Source organism: Solanum verrucosum, unplaced genomic scaffold (assembly GCF_900185275.1).
Source record: "Solanum verrucosum unplaced genomic scaffold, falcon-dt-bn FXZP01000118.1, whole genome shotgun sequence".
NCBI classification, from domain to species: domain Eukaryota; kingdom Viridiplantae; phylum Streptophyta; class Magnoliopsida; order Solanales; family Solanaceae; genus Solanum; species Solanum verrucosum.
This window is the reverse complement of record NW_026020568.1, coordinates 1,436,878-1,456,204: the sequence shown is the minus strand read 5'-3', so window position 1 is coordinate 1,456,204 and position 19,327 is coordinate 1,436,878. Positions and strand designations below refer to the sequence as shown.

General features: G+C 33.5%; 1 protein-coding gene across 1 annotated transcript; it reads right to left on the bottom strand.

The window, feature by feature from the left end:
• Positions 1–9,420: 9,420 nt before the first annotated feature.
• LOC125810598 (SNF2 domain-containing protein CLASSY 4-like) lies at positions 9,421–14,089 on the bottom strand. The gene is made up of 2 exons (XM_049490070.1): positions 12,665–14,089; positions 9,421–11,256 (listed from the first exon to the last, which is right to left on the bottom strand). The coding sequence occupies exons 1-2, from the start codon at positions 14,087–14,089 to the stop codon at positions 9,421–9,423; spliced, it is 3,261 nt and encodes a 1,086-aa protein (XP_049346027.1).
• Positions 14,090–19,327: the final 5,238 nt, after the last annotated feature.

Below are 19,327 nucleotides of genomic sequence, written 5' to 3'. Positions count from 1 at the left end.
CTTTCAGCACCTGAGTTCAAAAAAGACACAATTTTCTTGATCAAAAATCAAAATGCTCAAAAGAGAAGAGTCACATGCATAATAAACACATTCTTCACAAGAAACACTAACCTGAATAAAGAGGAAAAAAAACCAGAGGTTTGAATTCTTGAAACTGTAAGAAAACAGGAGTAACAGGGTCAGGGGGACTGAAGACTTCGAAACTTTTGAATGTTTAGCTGACTGAGAACACCCTTTTATGGAAGATTATTACTTGCGTGAGACAGAGGGTGTTTTTTTGGTTTTGCTAAGGAAGAGAAACCAGAAAAGAGAGGGAAAATATATATATCTATCTCCTCCTCCGTCTCGATTTATATGACATAGTTTGACTAGATATGAAATTGAAGAATTTAAGTTAGTTTGACTAGATCCAAAATTTAAGAATAAAAGATTTTTAAAATTTATGTCTAAATTATGGACTATAAATCTATCTCATTGAAAATGTATAGATATTCATGCCGTTCCAATTTATATAAGTTAGTTTGACTAGATACAAAATTTAAGAATAAAACATTTTAAAAATTTATGTCTAAATTATGGACTAGAAATCTATCTCATTAAAAATGTATAGATATTCATGCCGTTCCAATTAATATAAGTTAGTTTTACTAGATACACAATTTAAGAATAAAAGTTTTTTAAAATTTATGTCTAAATTATGTCATCACTGTTTATGTGACTATAAATCTATCTCATTAAAAAGGTATAGATACTCTATTTTAATTTAAATAAGTTAGTTTGACTGGAAACAAAATGTAAGCATAAAAGATTTTTGAAATCTATGATGTATATTACATTAGTAATGTTTGTGCGGTTATAAATTATCTAGGTATAGAATTGTGTTTGTTTTAATGTGAATTAAAAAAAAAGTGAGTCGTATAAATTATTAGAGTGGTAAGTATTTAAAAGAGAGTTAAATATTGAAACGGACTATCATTTAAGGTAGGGAAAATGGCCTGATATACCCCTCAACCTTGCCATTTGGAGTTGATATGTCTCTTGTTATGAAAGTGACTCATATATACCCTTACCGTTATACAAACGGCTCATATATACCCCTACCGTTACAAAATGAGCTCACACATACCCTTCATTTAACGGAAGTGAAAAAAATAGTTTTAAATTTATATCTTTGACTTTTAAATTTTTTTAAATCATTAAGGGATGGTATATATGATTCTTATAGCAAAGTTTAAGGTATTTTTTAATCTTTTTCGTAAATAAATTATTTTTGACTTCTTTGATTATCGTTATTTGGGTTTCTTATTCTTATTTTATTTTTTTTCTTTCATTCCTTAGTGTAAAGAAAAAAAAATTGAACTATTTTTTTGTCTATATTGTAATTTAATTTTTGTATTTGAAGAAAAAAATTTGGTCATCTATATAAGTTTTACAAGAATATTAGTGAAACATAAATAAATGTGACCATCAAAATAATAAATCTAAATTAGTCATTGAAACAAAAAAAAAGGTTTGAGGAAGGATTAAATATATCCATACGGGATTATATTATTTTTTTTAAAAAAAGAAAAAAACACTAAAATTAATTTTTTCCATTTCCGTTAGAAGAAAAGGGTATATGTGAGTCATTTGTATATAAGTAGGAGTATATATGAACCACTTTCATAACGAGGGATATATCAGCTCTAAATGACAAAATTGAGGGGTATATTAGACCCTTTTCCCTTTAAGGTAAGTACAGGAGAAAGAGGACAGGGATTGGCTTTGTTTTTTTGTTAGTTATAATGGAACATTTATTGTTTTTACAACTGTAAATTTTAAAAAAATAATAATGGGAGGTGAATTTATCAAACTAATTAGTAATTAAAGGATAATCATATTTGGTAAGTTACAGAGTAGCTAAATCATTTTTGGCAGGTTATAAAACAGTCATACAAACCATTTTGGGTATATTAACAACGAAACTATTTAAAAAAAAAAAAAACTCAACTCAGATATGTGATAGCTTTTTCACGTGTGTTGCATGTGTGCCATGCAAATAGTATATAAAGTATGAATTATATTAAAATTAAAGTGTAATGAATAATATCAAATTTAATGTGGAAAAAATACAATCTAAAATTAATGTACAATTAATTGTTGAGCCACAAGTGATTAGATATTCTCTCGATCTTCAAATTTGAACAATTAACTAACACTTTCTTATAAATAGTATTTTCTATTTATGTTCCACTTCGTTGATCGGATTGCTAGACCAAATATTCATATTTTTTGTGATTTAATTGAGAAAATGAGCAACTTTAGTTAACCATATGATTAAGTGTAGAACTACTACTAATTTTGTGAACCAATAATCCAAGTAACTAAATGAAAAGTATTATAACAATATATTAAGTCTAGTGAGAAAATGTAACATCTCGCAATTTGAAATAGCTAGGAAGAAGCTAAGAACTTGAAATAATCGTTTTTGGAAATAGTGACAAATCTGGAATATTGTTAAGTTAGGAAAAGTGAGTTTTTTGGTCAACTTCAAACGACCATAACTCCCAGCTCACGATGAGTTAGGTGTACTTCCAAGTATGGTTGGAATGATCTTTCCAACGCCGCCGATTTTGCACCATTCCGAGTTCGTATGAGTAAGTTATGCCCTTTGGAAGGTGGGCTGTTGGATTAAGAAATGTCTAATCCGGGTTTGGAAGGGTAATTTAGTCTTTTCCTTACCTAATTACTCTAATTCGTTCTTAGGAGATTTATTGGGGTAAAACTAGATTTTGGTCAATTTAGAAAAATTAGAATTTTCACGCTAGGGCTTGGAGAAAAGAGAAAAGAGAAGAAAGGAGAAGAGAGCCAAGATCGTCGAAGTCTGGCTTGTGGAATTCGTCGGGGGTGATCCTACAAGGTATGTGAGATCACATAGTGTTAGGTTAGTTCACCCACACGCCAATCTTGTTTCAATTCATCAAATTTAGGTTATTTGAATGCAAAGAAAGTGAGTTCTTGAAGAACATTGTTGAAAATTCATTGAGTTCTTGATGGTTGTGTTGTTGAAAGTCTCTAGTTGATTTGATTCGTGTTTTTGGGTGAATTTTCGAGTTAAAATCTGTTGTATGTTGAGGGTAATATGATCCTAAGTGTTTGGGGAAAGAACCATTGAGGTTTAGAGTTGAAAAACGGAGAAGAAAAATCGTCAAAAACCTAGGGAAGGGGGGGTGAGGCGTCGCACCAGCCAGCGCGCCCCAAAAGGGACTTTGAAGTTCACCCCTTGGGGCGACACGCCAGCCAGCGCGCCCCAGCAGGTCCTCTGAAGTTTGAGGGCTGGCGCCTCTCAGAGCGTTAGGGACGCCAGTTCTCCCCATTCGTTTCCCCCCTTTTAGTACTTGTTCCTTAGCAATGTACCTATGTTTTCTAGTTGATTCCAACACTCTAAGGTACATATAAACATCATGAAATCATCCATAAATGTGAGATCATGAACCTTGAATCCATAATCCAATTCAAGGAAAGTTAGGATCAATGTTAAGAGAAGTTAAGAGTCAAGTCTAGAAGTTAAGAAGCAAGTCAAAGCTAAGTTCTAAGGTTTTCAAGAGTCTTTAACAAACCTTTTAACTTTGTTTTAAGACTAAAGTTTCAAGATAAGCAAAGAGTAAAAAGTTGAGTTCATTTCTCAAAAAACTATTAGGGAACTAAGTATTCCCAAAGAGTTTATAAATGTTTTTCACATTTGAGCAAGAAAAGGGAACGTCGATTCCAAGAGAGCTTTTAAGCTAAGTTTTGAGTAATTATCTCAAACCAAAGAAAAAAGTTTGTTTTTAAAACATATGAGCTAAGTATATTTTTGGGAGTAGTATTGAGCACCAATATAGGGATGCGAGTTCATATTAACTCAAGTCTCCATAAACCATGTAGTCATCATGGGTATTAATGTGTCATACTTTTTAGATGATCACATAAGTTAAGCTAGTGGATCCACTAAGTTAAGCGTTCTATGTGACGACAAAGTATAGGACAATTCTGGCAGCGTGGGCAAGACGTTGTATCACCACTTAGGCTCATAATGGTGGTTGTCGGTTAGATAATCTCCCACAAAAACTATATTATTTTATTATATGAGTAAAGTTGAGTTTGTTACTGCATTCCTTTAACAAACTAAGTTGCTCTTACTGTTTATAAAGCTCTTTCATATATTACATGTGCTCATTGCTTTATTTTGAGTTAAGTTATTCATGAGTTGAGAAGAGCCAAGATAAGTGTTTCTTTCAGAATCTTTTCAAGCCTATGTATTGTTTAGCATTCCAACTCGCATATTCGTACATTCAATGTACTGATGCCAGTTCGCTTGCTTCGTCTTATGATGCAGATGCAGGTAACCAGGATCAACATTCAGCGCCTCGTTGATCCAGCTTGAGCACTCAGAGTCTGTGGTGAGCCTCCTTGCATTCGGATGAGTCTTTTATTTGCTTTCTAGTTTAGTTCATTAGGATGTTGTGGGGTTTGTCCTAACATCCATCTCAGTTATTTTAGAGACTTCATAGACAGTCAGTTATTAGTTCTTTAGTCTTCTCATTTTATCTTATGTTAAGACTTGAGTTGCCATTTTGGCCAAGTTGAATGTTTAATCCTTTTAACATTCTAAGTTATATTATTAAACTACTTGAGAAAGTTATTTTGATCATTGAAATCATGCTTGGAGTCTTCCATTGAGTTAAGTAAGTCAGGCCAAGGGTTCGCTTTGGGCCAGCAATGGTTCTCGAATGCTAGTCCCGCCTAGGGTGTAGACTCGGGGAGTGACAGAAAATCCAACTTCACCAATTCAAGAAGGATCGTAAGAAGGCAAAAGTCTAGGCAAGAGAAAAGAACAAGAAAAAATATATATTTGGTCAACCATGATGATATCATGAAAAACTCACCTAGGTTGGTCAATGGACCTTGTAATGACAAGCCCATCACAAGAAGGCCAACATTATCATGCCCCCATGATTCTTATCAATAGCGAGTTATAATGTCACACCCCGAGCCTACACTCTGGATGTGACCGGCACTCAAAAACCATTGCTGGCCCCAAGCGAACCTTTGGCCTAGCTTAATTAACTCAGCGGAAGACATAACTCAACAAAATAAACTCAAGTAATAGTTTAGATGATAACATCTTAGCTAAAATGGCAACTTATGTCTCAAACAAGGTATCTACCAATACATAGCTGAAACACTCAAAACTAACTGTCTGACTGTCTATGAAACCTCTATAATACTGAGATGGATGTTGGGACAGACCCCACAATATCCTAATAAAGAAAACTAGGAAAACGAAATAAAAGAGTCTTCCGGAATACAAGGAGGCTCACCACTGACTCTGGACTGCTCAACTGGATCAACGGCGCACTGGATGCTGATCCTGGTTACATGCATCTGTATCATAATAAGATGCAGGCCAACTGGCATCAGTACATTGAATGTACGAGTATGCGAGTTGGAATGCTAAACAACAACTTAAGCTTGAAAGGAGTACAAAGGAACACTTACCTTGGCTCTGTTTAACTCATGAATAACTGAACTCAATATAAAGTAATAAGACACATGCAATATATATAAAGCTTGTAAAACAGTGTAAATAACTTAGTTCGTTAAATAAAAAGCAATAACAAACTCAATTTTACTTATATATAAAAGTAATATAACTTTAGTGGGAGATTCTTTAACCAACAACCACCACTATGAGCCTTAGTGATGATACAACATTTTACCTCACGTTGCCCAAGGACCATCCTATACCTTGCCTTGATATATGACCTTACTTAACTTAGTGGATCCACTAGCTTAACTTACGTGATCATCTAAAAAGTATGACCCGTTAAATCCCATGTTGGCCACATGGTTCTTATGGAGATTTGAGTTAATATGAACTCGCATCCCCAATTCGGTGCTCAATACTACTCCCAAAATATACTTTAGCTCATATGTGTTTTAAACACCTCTTTCTTTAGTTTGAGATAATTGCTCAAAGTTTAGCCCAAAGGCTCTTTTGGAATCGATGTTTCCTTTTCTTTGCTCAAATATGAAAACATTTATAAACTTCTTTGGGAATACATAGTTCCCTAATAACTTTTTAGAAATGAACTCAACTCTTGCTCTTTGCTTTACTTGAAACTTGAGCCTTAAAACGAAGTTAAAACGTTTAATAAAGACTCTTGAAAACTTTAAGAAACTTTGCTTTGACTTGCTTCTTAACTTCTAGACTTGACTCTTAACTTCTTTGACTTTGATCTTAACTTTCCTTGAATTGGATTATGGATTCAAGGCTCATGATATCATGTTTATGGATGATTTCATGATGTTTAGATGTACCTTAGAGTGTTGGATTCAACTAGAAAACGTAGGTACATCGATTAGAAACTAGTACGAAAAGATGGGGGGAAAATGGGGTGAACTGGCGTCCTTGGCGCTGTGAGAGGCGTGGGGCGCCAGGCCCCAAACTTCAGAGAAGTCTGTGGGGCGCTCTGGCTGGCGCGGATCCCCAAGGCCAAAACTTCAGAGGCTGCTTTGGGGCGCGTTGGCTGGCACGGCGCCCCAGCCCTGTTACCCAGGTGTTCTCAATTTTTCTTCTTCGTTTTTCATCTATAAGCCCTCCAATCTTCCCTAGTTCCTTCCCCAAACACTTAGGATCAATTGAAACCTCAATACACAACCAATCTAACTCGAAAACAGCCCGGAAACATAAATCAACTCAACCCCCAAGCATCAACAAGTCAACCAACAAGAACTTAACGAATTTCAACAAAGTTCTTCAAGAACTCCCTAACTTTTCATTCAATCAACAACCATTCTCTGTATAGAAATAAGATGAGAGTGTGGGTGAACTAACCCAACACGAAAAGATCTCGCATACTTTAATAGGGATCACCCCCGACGAATTCCACTCGCAAGCTTGGATGATCTTAGTGAATTCTAGCCTTCTTCTCTCGTTCTTTCTTTCTTTCTCTCTTCTCCAAGCCCTAAGCGTATTCTAATTTTTCAAAACTGAATTAAGTTCTGTTTTTACTTCAATAAATCCCTAAAAACAAATTAGGAAATAAATTAGAGAAAAGACTACTTTGCCCTTTCCTAAATCCGGATTGGGACTTTCCTCAATCCAACAGCCCAACTTCCGAAAGGCATATCTCACTCATACGATGTCGAAATCGCACAAACTCGGAGGCGTTGGAAAGATATCTCCAAGGGTTTTCCAACTATATCAACAACTGCTCCTATCATGACCAAACACTATAACTTTTCTTTTTTTTTGTGATTTTAACAATACGTATGATTTAAGCATAAAGTGTGTAGAACTCTTATTTATTTTGTGATGCAATAATCCAATTAACTAAATTAAAATGGTAATTGCAACATTAAATTAACTCTAGATAGCAAATATTGAATGTGATACCTACACTAAATAATAAGCGTTACAGTCAAATAAAAAATCAGTTGGTGTGCTCTCCATTCACAACTTATATATACATCTACAATAAGGTAAAAGATCTTGCTAAAAGTATTGGGTGCAAATATTATATGATTCACTCTAATTTTCTCATAAAATACTTATATTGATTTTTTTCGAAAGGTATATAAAATTATTGATAAAGAGCACTTTATCTTAAATGGGATTCTATGCTATACGAATCAAGATTAGTCGGACTCTAATGTAGATACGTAATAAGAAACCAAAAAAGATTTTTTTTCCAAAGGATGAGCTACATAGCTAATCAAACTGAGGCTTCTGCTGCATATACTTACTTTAATGAAGATATTAACAATGAGCTTACTGGTAATAACTTAGATTTTTACCAACTAGAATTAACATTATTTCCATAAACTAACTAAAATAATAATAGCTAATCACGACATTGTAAGATGTTAAGTAGTTACTATCCATTCAAATTATGAGAAGTTAATTTTTTATATCATCAAAATCATAATATATGATGTGAAGTGCACATAAATAGACATGAAGCAATGTTTTTGCAGTTACAAGAACATCCTGTGGGTGATGAAAACTCCTAATCTTATCTGCATTCTTCATGTGAATCTGCATCAAACTACCTGAAATCAGAAGGAAAGGAATAAGTAAAAGATAAAAAAATGTCACAAAAAATAAGATCTTTCTTGTCTAAAATTAACGCAGTATTTGTGATGTTTTTTTTCAGTATAAAAAGTTCCGTTGCAACATAGTAGTGTTAATGAAACTTATAGCAGTAATAATTTGGTTAAGTGTTGATGAAATGGCATCCCGGTGCACTAAGCAACTGAACCACAAGGGTCTATTGTATGCAATCTTGCATTGGAGGTTGTCAAGGCAAAGGGAACACTGGAGGAGAGGGTGGTTGGAAGAATCAAAGTAGCGGCAAAAAGTTTGAAGGGAAGTGCTACAATTGCAAGAAGAAGGGACATATGGCCAAGATTGTCATTTCCCACTTAGAAGGTCAACAAGAAGCAGAAAGCAAATTCCAAGTATGGCAATGCTGCCATAGCAGAAGAACTAAATGAAAAAGAACCAGAGACTTTCGAGGAAGCATATCAGAATTTGAAGTGGTTTAAAGCTATGGAGGAGGAAATTGCTATGTGCTAGAACGAAATCAAACATGGAAGCTCGTGACAAATCCAAAGGATGTCAAACCTATTTCTACTAAATTGGTCTACAAGATAAAGCATCACACAGATGGATCAATTGAAGGGTACAAGTCTTGTAGCTCAGGGGTTTTCTCAGCAATATGCATATGGACTAGACAATGATGAAACGTTTAGTCCAGTGGCAAGAGTCCTACTTGCACTTGCAGCTAGTAAGGATTGGAACCTGTGAAAATGGATGTGAAAAAATGCATTTCTGCATGGAGAGTTGGATATAATGAGATCTACATGCATGTGTCAACCGATAGGTTTTCAGAGTCAAGATCACCCCGAGCATGAGTGTGAGCTTCGAAAGGCTCTCTATAGAATAGAGCATGGTATGGTAAGATTTCTGAATTTCTTGATCATATTGGTTATTCGGTAGCACCAGAAGATTCCAGTTTATTTGTGAAAATTATTTGCAGAAAACTAGATATCGTGCTAGTATATGTGGATGACCTTATCCTTACAGGAGATGGTGAGGAAGAAAATCTCTAAACAAAGGAAAATTTGTCAGTTCGCTTCCTGATGAAGGAACTTGAACAAATACATCATTTAGAATCTTCAGAAAAATGCTTACTGATGGTATGGTAGTGTACCTGTAATGATGGCTTCAAAAATTGCTCTAACAAGTGTCCTTCACAACCCAAAAAATGCTCTACTGATCTGATAAGAAAGAGATGAATTGAGCCATTTTTCAAAGACAGGCAGTAAACAAAATACACTAATCAAGTCTGATTGATTCATGTACCAGCAAACCAGAAGAAAACACATACTAAGCTAACTGCTTGGTTTTGGAGGTTGGTTACAAGAATCAAGGCATGTAGTAGGCGGCACCACACGTGGTGCATGAGAGAGTTTTTCAAAAATATGACGGAGGCCCTCATGCTCAACCATGGATTCTAGTATGTTATCCTCTGACACAGAACATGAAGGATCCATCTTGGCTTCATGATTCCTGGACAAAAGAACATCTGAATGGTACTTTTTTCTCGTCTGCTGTTCAATCTTGTCAACCTCCCATTTTGATGTTACTGGACAGTAAACATGCACAAATTTGGTCTGCCCATTCCTGTAAGCTCGACTGATGGCTTGCTGTTCTACTGAGGGATTCCAGAGAACGTCAAGCAAAACCACTCTTGAGGCCCCTATCAGACTTATTCCTTCTGAACAGGCTTTTATGGATGCAAGAAGCACTTTTACATCACTCTTAGGGTCATTAAGAGAATTTATAGATATCTGCCGCTGCTTCACGTCAAGTTTCCCATCCATATAGAGAATCTCCCGACCTAAAGTCCAGCCAAAGAGAGAATTGAGTTGCTCCTTGATCAGGCTTAGAGGATCAAGTAACTGGCTAAATATTATAACCCTCTCCTTCCGCCCACCGCAAAGTCTGATAAGCTCAACAACAAATTTCATTTTTACTCCGGTATCTGGATCCAACCGACAGCCTCTTTCTGTTAGCTGACTTTCTAAGTCAGAGAACTCCTTCCTCTTGGCCACTAATGAAGGATGAACAGAGATAAGAGACAGCAGATTTTGTTCATAAAAGGAGCTTGGATTCTCTGGAATCCTTCTAAGCAACTCCTTCTGCAAATCTGTGGGTTTCAAGTGAATTACAGTGTCCCTTATACCCGGAAGGCTTACCTTCTTTACATTTTCACTACACTTATGGACAAGTGGTGAAATAATATCCCTAAGCTCCTCCAATGCTTGGGCATTCTTGTCAATGGAACTGCTAAGAGAAGCCCATTTCTGCTCCAAATCTGCAGCAAACTTTGGACTGACTACACAGAGAGTGTTGTATAACTCCTTGATGTTATTCTGGAAAGGAGTTCCAGACAAAACTATGCGCTTCTCTGTTTCAACCTTTTTCAAAGCTTTCCAGACAAGGCTTTGCTCATTCCGAGCAGTGTGCCCTTCTTCAAGGACCAGAAGACCAGGATATTTAAGAAGGATTTCTCTAATCGGTTTAGCGTAACCGTCTCCATTATCTCCAGTAAGAATCCTGAACAAGTCATAGCTGATCCCCAAAACACTCTTACCTTTAACCCATGATCCCAGCTTCACCATTCGTATAAGGTGTGGATTTCTCTTTCCCGCATGAGATAAACAGCGAAAGACACTCACAGTAGCTTCATCTTCCTGTAAAGAGAAATCTTTGCTGTTCAAGTTGTGGAAGGGAATATCCACCTCCCATTTCTGGAACTCAGCTTCCCAGTTAAGCAGCAAACTGGAAGGAGCTATGATTACAGGTCGAGACTTTGGAAACAGCTTCAAATATGACTGAAGAAATACTATGGTGAGACGGGTTTTACCGGTGCCAGGTGGATGTGAGATTATGCATCCTCCTTTGCTATCAGATAGGGGCTGTCTCAGCCTTTCGAGATTTATATCTCCAGCAACGTTTTTCCACATAAACTCAAATCCACCACGTTGATGAGGATACATTGTTGATTTGGCACTTGGGGGAACTAAATCCCACACAGTTCCTTCTTCATTAATCATAGAATCTTGGACTGCAGAAGAATCAGAAAATCTGAAGCCACCAACATCCAAGAGTGATGGCGACTGTCCTAAATGTTTTCTTTCATACCTCCCTCGAGTTCTCTGAGCCTGCAGATGACAGAAGTTTAAGAATTTAAGAGTCAAGCAAAAATAAATTGGAGAGCCAGTTTATAAGATCAAATATAAGGATAGCATGTTGAAGGAAGTAACATAGACTAGAGGAGTAAAGTAGTAAAATCACTAGTTAGTTACTGGGAGCAAATCCAATGACAAACTCAAGTAACTATAAAGTGCAGCATACAATGTGATTTCCAAAGATAGTTCAGGAAAGGAGGCTTCTCATGCTGAATGTTCACAGAGGGCACAACCTGTTAGCATGATTGGACAGATTCTAATTAGGAATAACATATATCTATGTTATAACTCTAAATATTTGTGTAATGATGATAGGAGATAGCATATTTTCAGAGATATTACAATTAGGAATAACATATATTTAGGGATATATAGCAGATTTTTAGGCATGTAAATCAGAATTCTTTCTATTTAATGGAAGAACTCTCATTTGAGAGAACTCATTCAGCAAAATTGACACAACCAGCGTTTGGCTATGGTATCAACACAAATGTGAATGATCCGCGTAAAAATGCAGGCAGCATGGAGCAAGTTCAAACCCAAGTAAGTCATGTTGAGGCTAGTCCTTTCACACAAGAGCAGTATAATCACATAGTGCAGCTGCTGACACGACACACTCCTCAGATCAACAATGATCCTACCCCTTAACACATCTGCAAATGTGACAGGTATGATTGAACCTATGGCTATGATAGTCTCTCACAATCCTGATTAGATTGTGAACAAAAGGGCAACAAACCATATGGCTTCAGACTTGAATTAGCTAAATAAATCCTCAATTAATAAACTGACCAATCCTAAGAAAGTGGAACTGCCTAATGGAGATGTGGCACAGGTTACACACACTGGATCAAGTACTATATCTGATGAGAGTACTATATCCAATGTGTTGTATATCCCACAGGTTAAGTTGAATTTACTTTCAATCTCAAAACTAACAAGAGAGTTGCGATGTTTTGTTTCCTTCATTCCTGACTTCTTTGTTTTTCAGGATCTCTTCACTGGGAAGGTGAAGCAGATTGGTAAAGAGGACAATGGGCTATATTGGCTACTGAGTCAAGCTGCAGGAAAACCTATTAGATTAGCTGCTCAAGAATCTAATGGTGTATCAAACATCAAACTGGAACATTAGTCTTTGGCACAAAAGACTAGGACACACCTCTACTTCAGTGCTTAGTAAACTGTTTGCTACTGATATCACTACTATTAGAAGTAAAATAATAGACTCTGTAGTATGTCCTTTTGCTAAACAGTGTAGATTACCTTTTCAATCTAGTAGCATAAAAAGTAGTAGTTGTTTTGAATTCATTCATGTAGAACTTGAAATTGTGTTCCTAATTAAAAAGAAAAGCGCTTCACGGGACAAAACTCGTGTACTTACAAAAGAAGGGAAGATGTACTTGATCTCCAAATGCACATAGGAACAAACTTTACAGACGAGTCCAATTTGTTCATCTAAAACAAGTTGGTGGTTCCCCATCTGACAGTCACTTAAATCTCCACTCTGCATCGGCGAAATGGATGGATTTGTAAAGCCAATATCTGACTCTAAGATACACATCTGCATTTCAACAAAAAGATTTTCAACTTCCTTTTCCCATTCTTCTTTCTCAGGGGGTGGAGGTTCATCCTCGTCTTCAAACCGAAATACTAAAGGAAGTGTTTCCTTGACAGGAACTTGTTCCTTCTCTTCAAAAGGAGTAAGTTTATCATGATCATCAACATTTATGATAGAATCAACAACAAACTTCAGAAATTCAGAATCTTCAAGAATCCTCTTTCCAGTCCTCCTATCCTTTCGAACAACATCCTTTCGAACAACATTCTTCACTGAGTCATCAACTGCCCAATCCTCTTCAGATTTAGACTCCTCGCCATCAGACCCCGAGTCATCAAACTCCTCCTCATCAGTAAGAAGAATTGGGCTGCTACTATCATTTCCATTGTTTAACTTCTTCTTTTTGGACATAGAAAGTGAACGTGCACGAAGAACATATGCTCCGCCATTCTTCTGCTTTTCACTCTCAACAACAAGCTCAGGTACTAACCCCCCATTCGACTCTTTTTCTCCTTCTTCATTCTTTTCATCTTCTGATTCCGTATCATCAAAATCACTTATTACATCATCACATTGGCTAGAACTTGATGATTCAATCAACCTGTAATTCTTATCTTCAGGGTCATCATTATCCTCATCACTTGAAGCTTCCGAATCCGACTCAGACTCAGACTCAGAAGATGAGGTGCTATCAGTATACACTTCCACCGATTTCACCGGTGTCTTACCACACATGCTTGAGGTAGATGAAACAACCTCCTGATCTTTTGCATTCAACATATTACTCTTTAAGCCCGTATTCGACCACCATCCTGAACCTGATTCATTATTTACACCCTCCTCCTCTTCAATGATAACAACATCATCAGAATCATCCTCCGAATCATCTGTATCATCATCATCAGGTATTTCCTCGACGAAATTCCGTTCCATGATAGACTCACAAGTTCCTGGACTGAACTTGCTCCTCCTCCCATTATCCACTTTCTTTTTCCCTTTTCTTAACTTTCTTGCATCTTCTGACCATTTTCCCATTTTCCTCTTATCACCTTCAGAAACTGCCATTTTTCTTTTTCTCCCACAACTCACACCCTGTTTTCCAATATTCACAGAACAAGTCGAAGAAGATGGAGTAAGATTACCATTTTGACAGGACCTGTTTCTTTTCTCAATAAAATCAACACAATATTTCAAAAACTGTTGTCTAGTTCTCCTCTGTTTTGTACCAGAGCCATCCCCTGAATCCATCTTTCACCACCTGAGTTCAAAGAAAACACAATTTTCTTGATCAAAATGCACAAAAAAGAACAGTCACATGCATATTAAACACATTCTTCACAAGAAACACTGACCTGAATAAATAGAAAAAAAACAGAGGTATGAATTCTTGAAACTGTAAGAAAACAGAGTAACAGGGTCAGGGGGACTGATGACTTTGAAACTTTTGAATGCTTAGCACTAATATAGAATGAGATACAGAAAGAGAAGAGAAAGCTGACTGAGAACACCCTTTTATGGAAGATTATTGCTTGCGTGAGACAGAGGGTGTTTTTTTGGTTTTGCTAAGGAAGAGAAACCAGAAAAGAGAGGGAAAATATATATATCTATCTCCTCCTCCGTCTCGGTTTATATGATATAAGTTTGACTAGATATGAAATTAAAGAATTTAAGTTAGTTTGACTAGATACAAAATTTAAAAATAAAAGATTTTTAAAATTTATGTCTAAACTATGGACTATAAATCTATCTCATTAAAAATGTATAGATATTCATGCCGTTCCAATTAATATAAGTTAGTTTGATTAGATACAGAATTTAAGAATGAAAGATTTTTAAAATTTATGTCTGAATTTTGGACTATAAATCTATCTCATTAAAAAAGTATAGTTATTAACGCCTTTCCAATTTATATAAGTTAGTTTGACTAGATACAAATTTTAAGAATAAATGATTTTTGAAATTCATGATCTGTATTATATTAATAATGTTTGTGCTATTATAAATTATCTAGGTATAGAATAGTGTTTGTTTTAATCTGAATTAAAAAGAAAGTGAGTATATAAAAGTGAGTCGTATAAATTAAAAGAGTGGTAAGTATTTAAAAGAAAGTTAAATAGTGAAACGGACTTTTATTTAAGGGAAGTATAGGAGAAAGAGGAAAGGGATTGACATTGTTTTTTTGGTGGTTATAATGGAACATTTATTGTTTTTACAGCTGTAAATTTTTTAAAAATAATAATGGGAGGTGAATTTATTAACCTAATTAGTAATTAAAGTATAATCATATTTGGTAAGTTACAGAGTAGCTAAATCATTTTTGGTAGGTTATAATACAGTCATCCAAAACATTTTGGGTAAATTAACAATGAAACTATTTTAAAAAAAATAAAAATAAAAAACTCTACTCAAAACTTTTGAGAATTTGTTAGGGCAGTTGAATTGATATAACGGGTGACATTTCATAAGAGATGTTAAAGGATAATTCTTTTTGTCAATATTTTTTCGATCAAACTTGTTTAGTGTGGTGGCAAGTTTTATTGTAAATAAATGGGTTTATCCAATGCATACTTAAAAGATAGTGACTGTGAATTTTTTAGTGTGGTGGCAAGTTATTGTAAAACATAATTTTCAAATACATAAATTTTATTTAAATTTTTAAAAATATTTTACGTCCAAATTAAAAGGTTTGACTTACAATTAAAACTAAAAGATTCAACACTCAAAGTTTGAAATAGTTGATCCATAATACTTGTCATTTCACAAAATCAATGTATAAATTACCATATTCTTCCTATTATACTCTTGATAGAGTAGTTAATTAGTCTTGAAAATATAATTTTGACCAACCTAGAAAAACTAATAAGCAATTAATATTTATTGGAACTTTGATTAATTACTCTCTCCATTCACTATTCTATAAAATCTTATTTTGAAAAAGAAATCTCAACAAACAAATTTAAAATAAAAGATGGAGAAAAAATCAAAAATAATTTTGATAGTTGAAGCTTTAACAAAAAATTTTAAAATATTAGATCAATTGGTGAAAAAAATTGGCTCCAAAAATAAACTCAAAAAATTAAATAGTCATCCAAATGCATTTTAATTTTTGAAATCTAACAAATTCATCATTTATTGAAAAGTTGACTTAAGAAAACATTAAATAAGGGTAGAAGAATAAAATTACTTAATTTCTTAATGCAAGTGTCATCTAAAAATGTGACATATAAAAAGGAACAGAGGGAGTATCATATAAATTGGCACCAACAAAACATTACTACTTTTAAATAAAGTGTGAAATGTTATTGTGACCAAAATATCATAATTCTAATTAAACTTAATTACAAATATTAATAGCATATGTATTTAAGTTATTGATAAATTTTGATACTAGTGAGTAGTGATAATGACTTAGTATAAAAAATGTGTGTGTGTGTGTTTTTTTTTATAGAAAATATGCTATATTTGGACTACTTCTAGAAATATATTATCATCAAATACTAAAGTAATAACATAAATTTAACATAACACATGATAATTAAATAAAAGAGTGATTAATATTTATGAAAAATTGTGAATATTTACGAACAAAAAGATCAAACGTACATATTTCAAATAATTAAGATTAAATATGTATAGCTAAATATGATTATGATTAAAAATTAGAATTTATTAACAATTGAGGGGCAGAAAATATTATTAAACCTATTACAAATATTCTTACTCATTTATAAATTATGTAGAAGGAAATAGATATAATTAGTACAGTTATCAATTTTCTTTGTTTTATGTTTGATTTAGGGAATCTTAGCTCAGTGAATTTTGAAGGCACGTTAATTCTTTTCTAGAAATGTATATAAGATTTTGCCTTTTCTTTTAAACTTTATTGTTTTTTTCATATAAAGTGAAAAAGTTTGTGTATTGACATCACTTTCAGATAGCTTAAAAACAAAAAAAGAATCATAGGCTAAAGTGGATAACTATTCTGTTCATTTTATATTTTATAACAGATCAGAATCCTTCTTTTAGCTTTAAACAAAAGAAGAAGATGTGAAATGTGAAAATTTCCTAAAAAAAATTGTTTTATTCACACTTCTTGTTAACCATAATTTTATTAAAAGCAATCGCTTGAGGCCTCAAATTTTTCATATTCGTTTGATGGTTGTTATTTACTGTTTCATAATATATCGTATTGTGTTGTATTATATCGTACTATATTGGTTTAATGAATAGTGTTTGGATAGATTGTATCGTTCTCCATCATTACATAATGTCACATATCCATAATTTAAATGATAAATTTACGAGAAAAGTAGGGTACGAAGTAGAGTTACTATGAAAAAGTTGAATAAAAGATGAAATATGATTATTAAATATAATAAATATATAAAGATAAAATAAGAAGAAAATATTAAGGTAACGATACGAGCACACAAAATTGATCATTATCATTATCTAACAATGAATTTAAACGATACAATACAATATAATTTAAATAATAATCAAAACAAACATTATATTTAAACTAATAACACAATACGTGATAACCATATAAACATGGTCTAAATTTGTGAGAGGAAGTACAATAACCTTTTAATGTGTATCGTTATTAATAATTGGTTTTCGGTGCGGAATTCATTTTACTGGTAGATGATAAATTCATGATATACTAAGATATTTTTGGTAGTGTGGTAGGTGAGGAATTCATGACATTTTTTGTAGGTGTACCATTTTTGGTAGGTGAGGAATCCATTTTAAAGATTTTATTATAATATTCTTTTGCTAAATGTTTTAATCTTGATATCTCTTTAATATTATTTATGATATATTCTAGATATAACATATCTTGGGTTCTTAGGTACATATATAAATTATTTTCCATTAATTGTTCTAATAGTTTTATATTTTCCATAACTTCTGTCCAATATTGTAAATATTCGTAGTTCATTTTAATTTAAATTTATTTCTAAATCATATCATTCTATTCTTTCGAGGTCTAAATCACGTGGGTCTATTTCATACCATTGTTGGTTTAATATATTTTCTGATTCGTTATCATTAAATATATTTTCCCATATGATCCTTTTTAATTCAATTATCTCTATACCTTTAAGTATATATAGGATTAATGTTTCATAGTTTTTTTATTATTTCATCATGCATGTATGTAGTCATGTTCTTTATCAACAGGTTTTTATTTTCAATTATTCATTCTTATCATATTCATAATTGATTAAATTCATATTAGATCATTATGAACTAGATTATTTGTTTATCATGTTCTCTTGTCACTATTAGCATCGTACTTTAGCGGATACTTCCTTCTTATTAGCGCCTCAACTTTGTTTACTCCCCTAAACGGCTTTCCTTGCCTACCGGTTTCAACATTAGGATGGCATAGTATAGAAGTTTTCTCCATGTTTTCAGTGTGCTAATAAACTAGAAATCATGATTCAAATAATTTTAATACATAATAACTAACATAAATTTATTCAATCATATATATGATATTCAGGAATATATGAAATTAGTTCTGCATATTTTTTGAACAATATACCTTTGTCTCTTGCTTATCCATGATATCTGAAGGTTGTTCCATTATCTATTAAGTATTTAAATATTTGAGAGAGTGTTTTTTAAGAAAGCTTCATTTATTCAAGACTTACTTATTATGTTACATATACCTTCCTTTATATAGAAAGGAATTTCTATCATATGTCTACAGTAGTGCACAATAATGCACGTACTATACTACTTACTGCACACTTACTTTACAATAATGCATACCTACCATTCATACACTTGTCCTATTAATAATGCACACCACCTACCATTCATACACTTGTCATCATTATTAATATGCACACCACCTACCACACCTACTACTTTACACTTGTTCATACTACTTTAATATCTATTATACTTTAATAATGTATATTACCCTACACTTGTTGACTAATTTACATGATTTGTTCCTACTTTATTTGGCTTTTTTGGTCAAATATTTCTTCTTTGTTTTATCTCTTTAGTTGTCTCTATCTTCTTTATCTTCTTATCTCTTTAGATTTTATTCTAGCTGGACATCTGGAATCACGTTGTCTTCTCCATTACATTTTGAACATAGATGATCAGGGTATTTGTGTCCAATTAGCTTGCAATATCTGGTTAATAGTTCTGGCGAAATAAATCCTGCTTTGAGTGCTCTTGTCGTAAGTCTTTCTTCTGGTTTTAATAATGATAAAATTCATCGCTGGACTTCATCCATAGCTGTTCTTCTTAGTTATCTCGAATTTGAATATATCATTAACTGATCTCTAGAGTAGTAACTTCATATAGCATTTCCGTTCAAACAATTGTTTGCTAACTCTTGTATAATAGTTGATATACCAATTATTCTTTTATTGGCATAAAATCTTGGTATCTCTATTTTTTGTATTTCTTCCTGTTGTCCAATATCTTCAGGTATATAATCATATCTTTGGTTAGTCA

Coding starts and splice junctions, on each gene's coding strand:
- LOC125810598 (XM_049490070.1), bottom strand. CDS start 14,089: ATGGATTCAGGGGATGGCTCTGGTACAAAACAGAGGAGAACTAGACAA. Junction 11,257..12,664: donor AGTACATCTTCCCTTCTTTT/GTAAGTACACGA, acceptor TGTCATCTGCAG/GCTCAGAGAACTCGAGGGAG.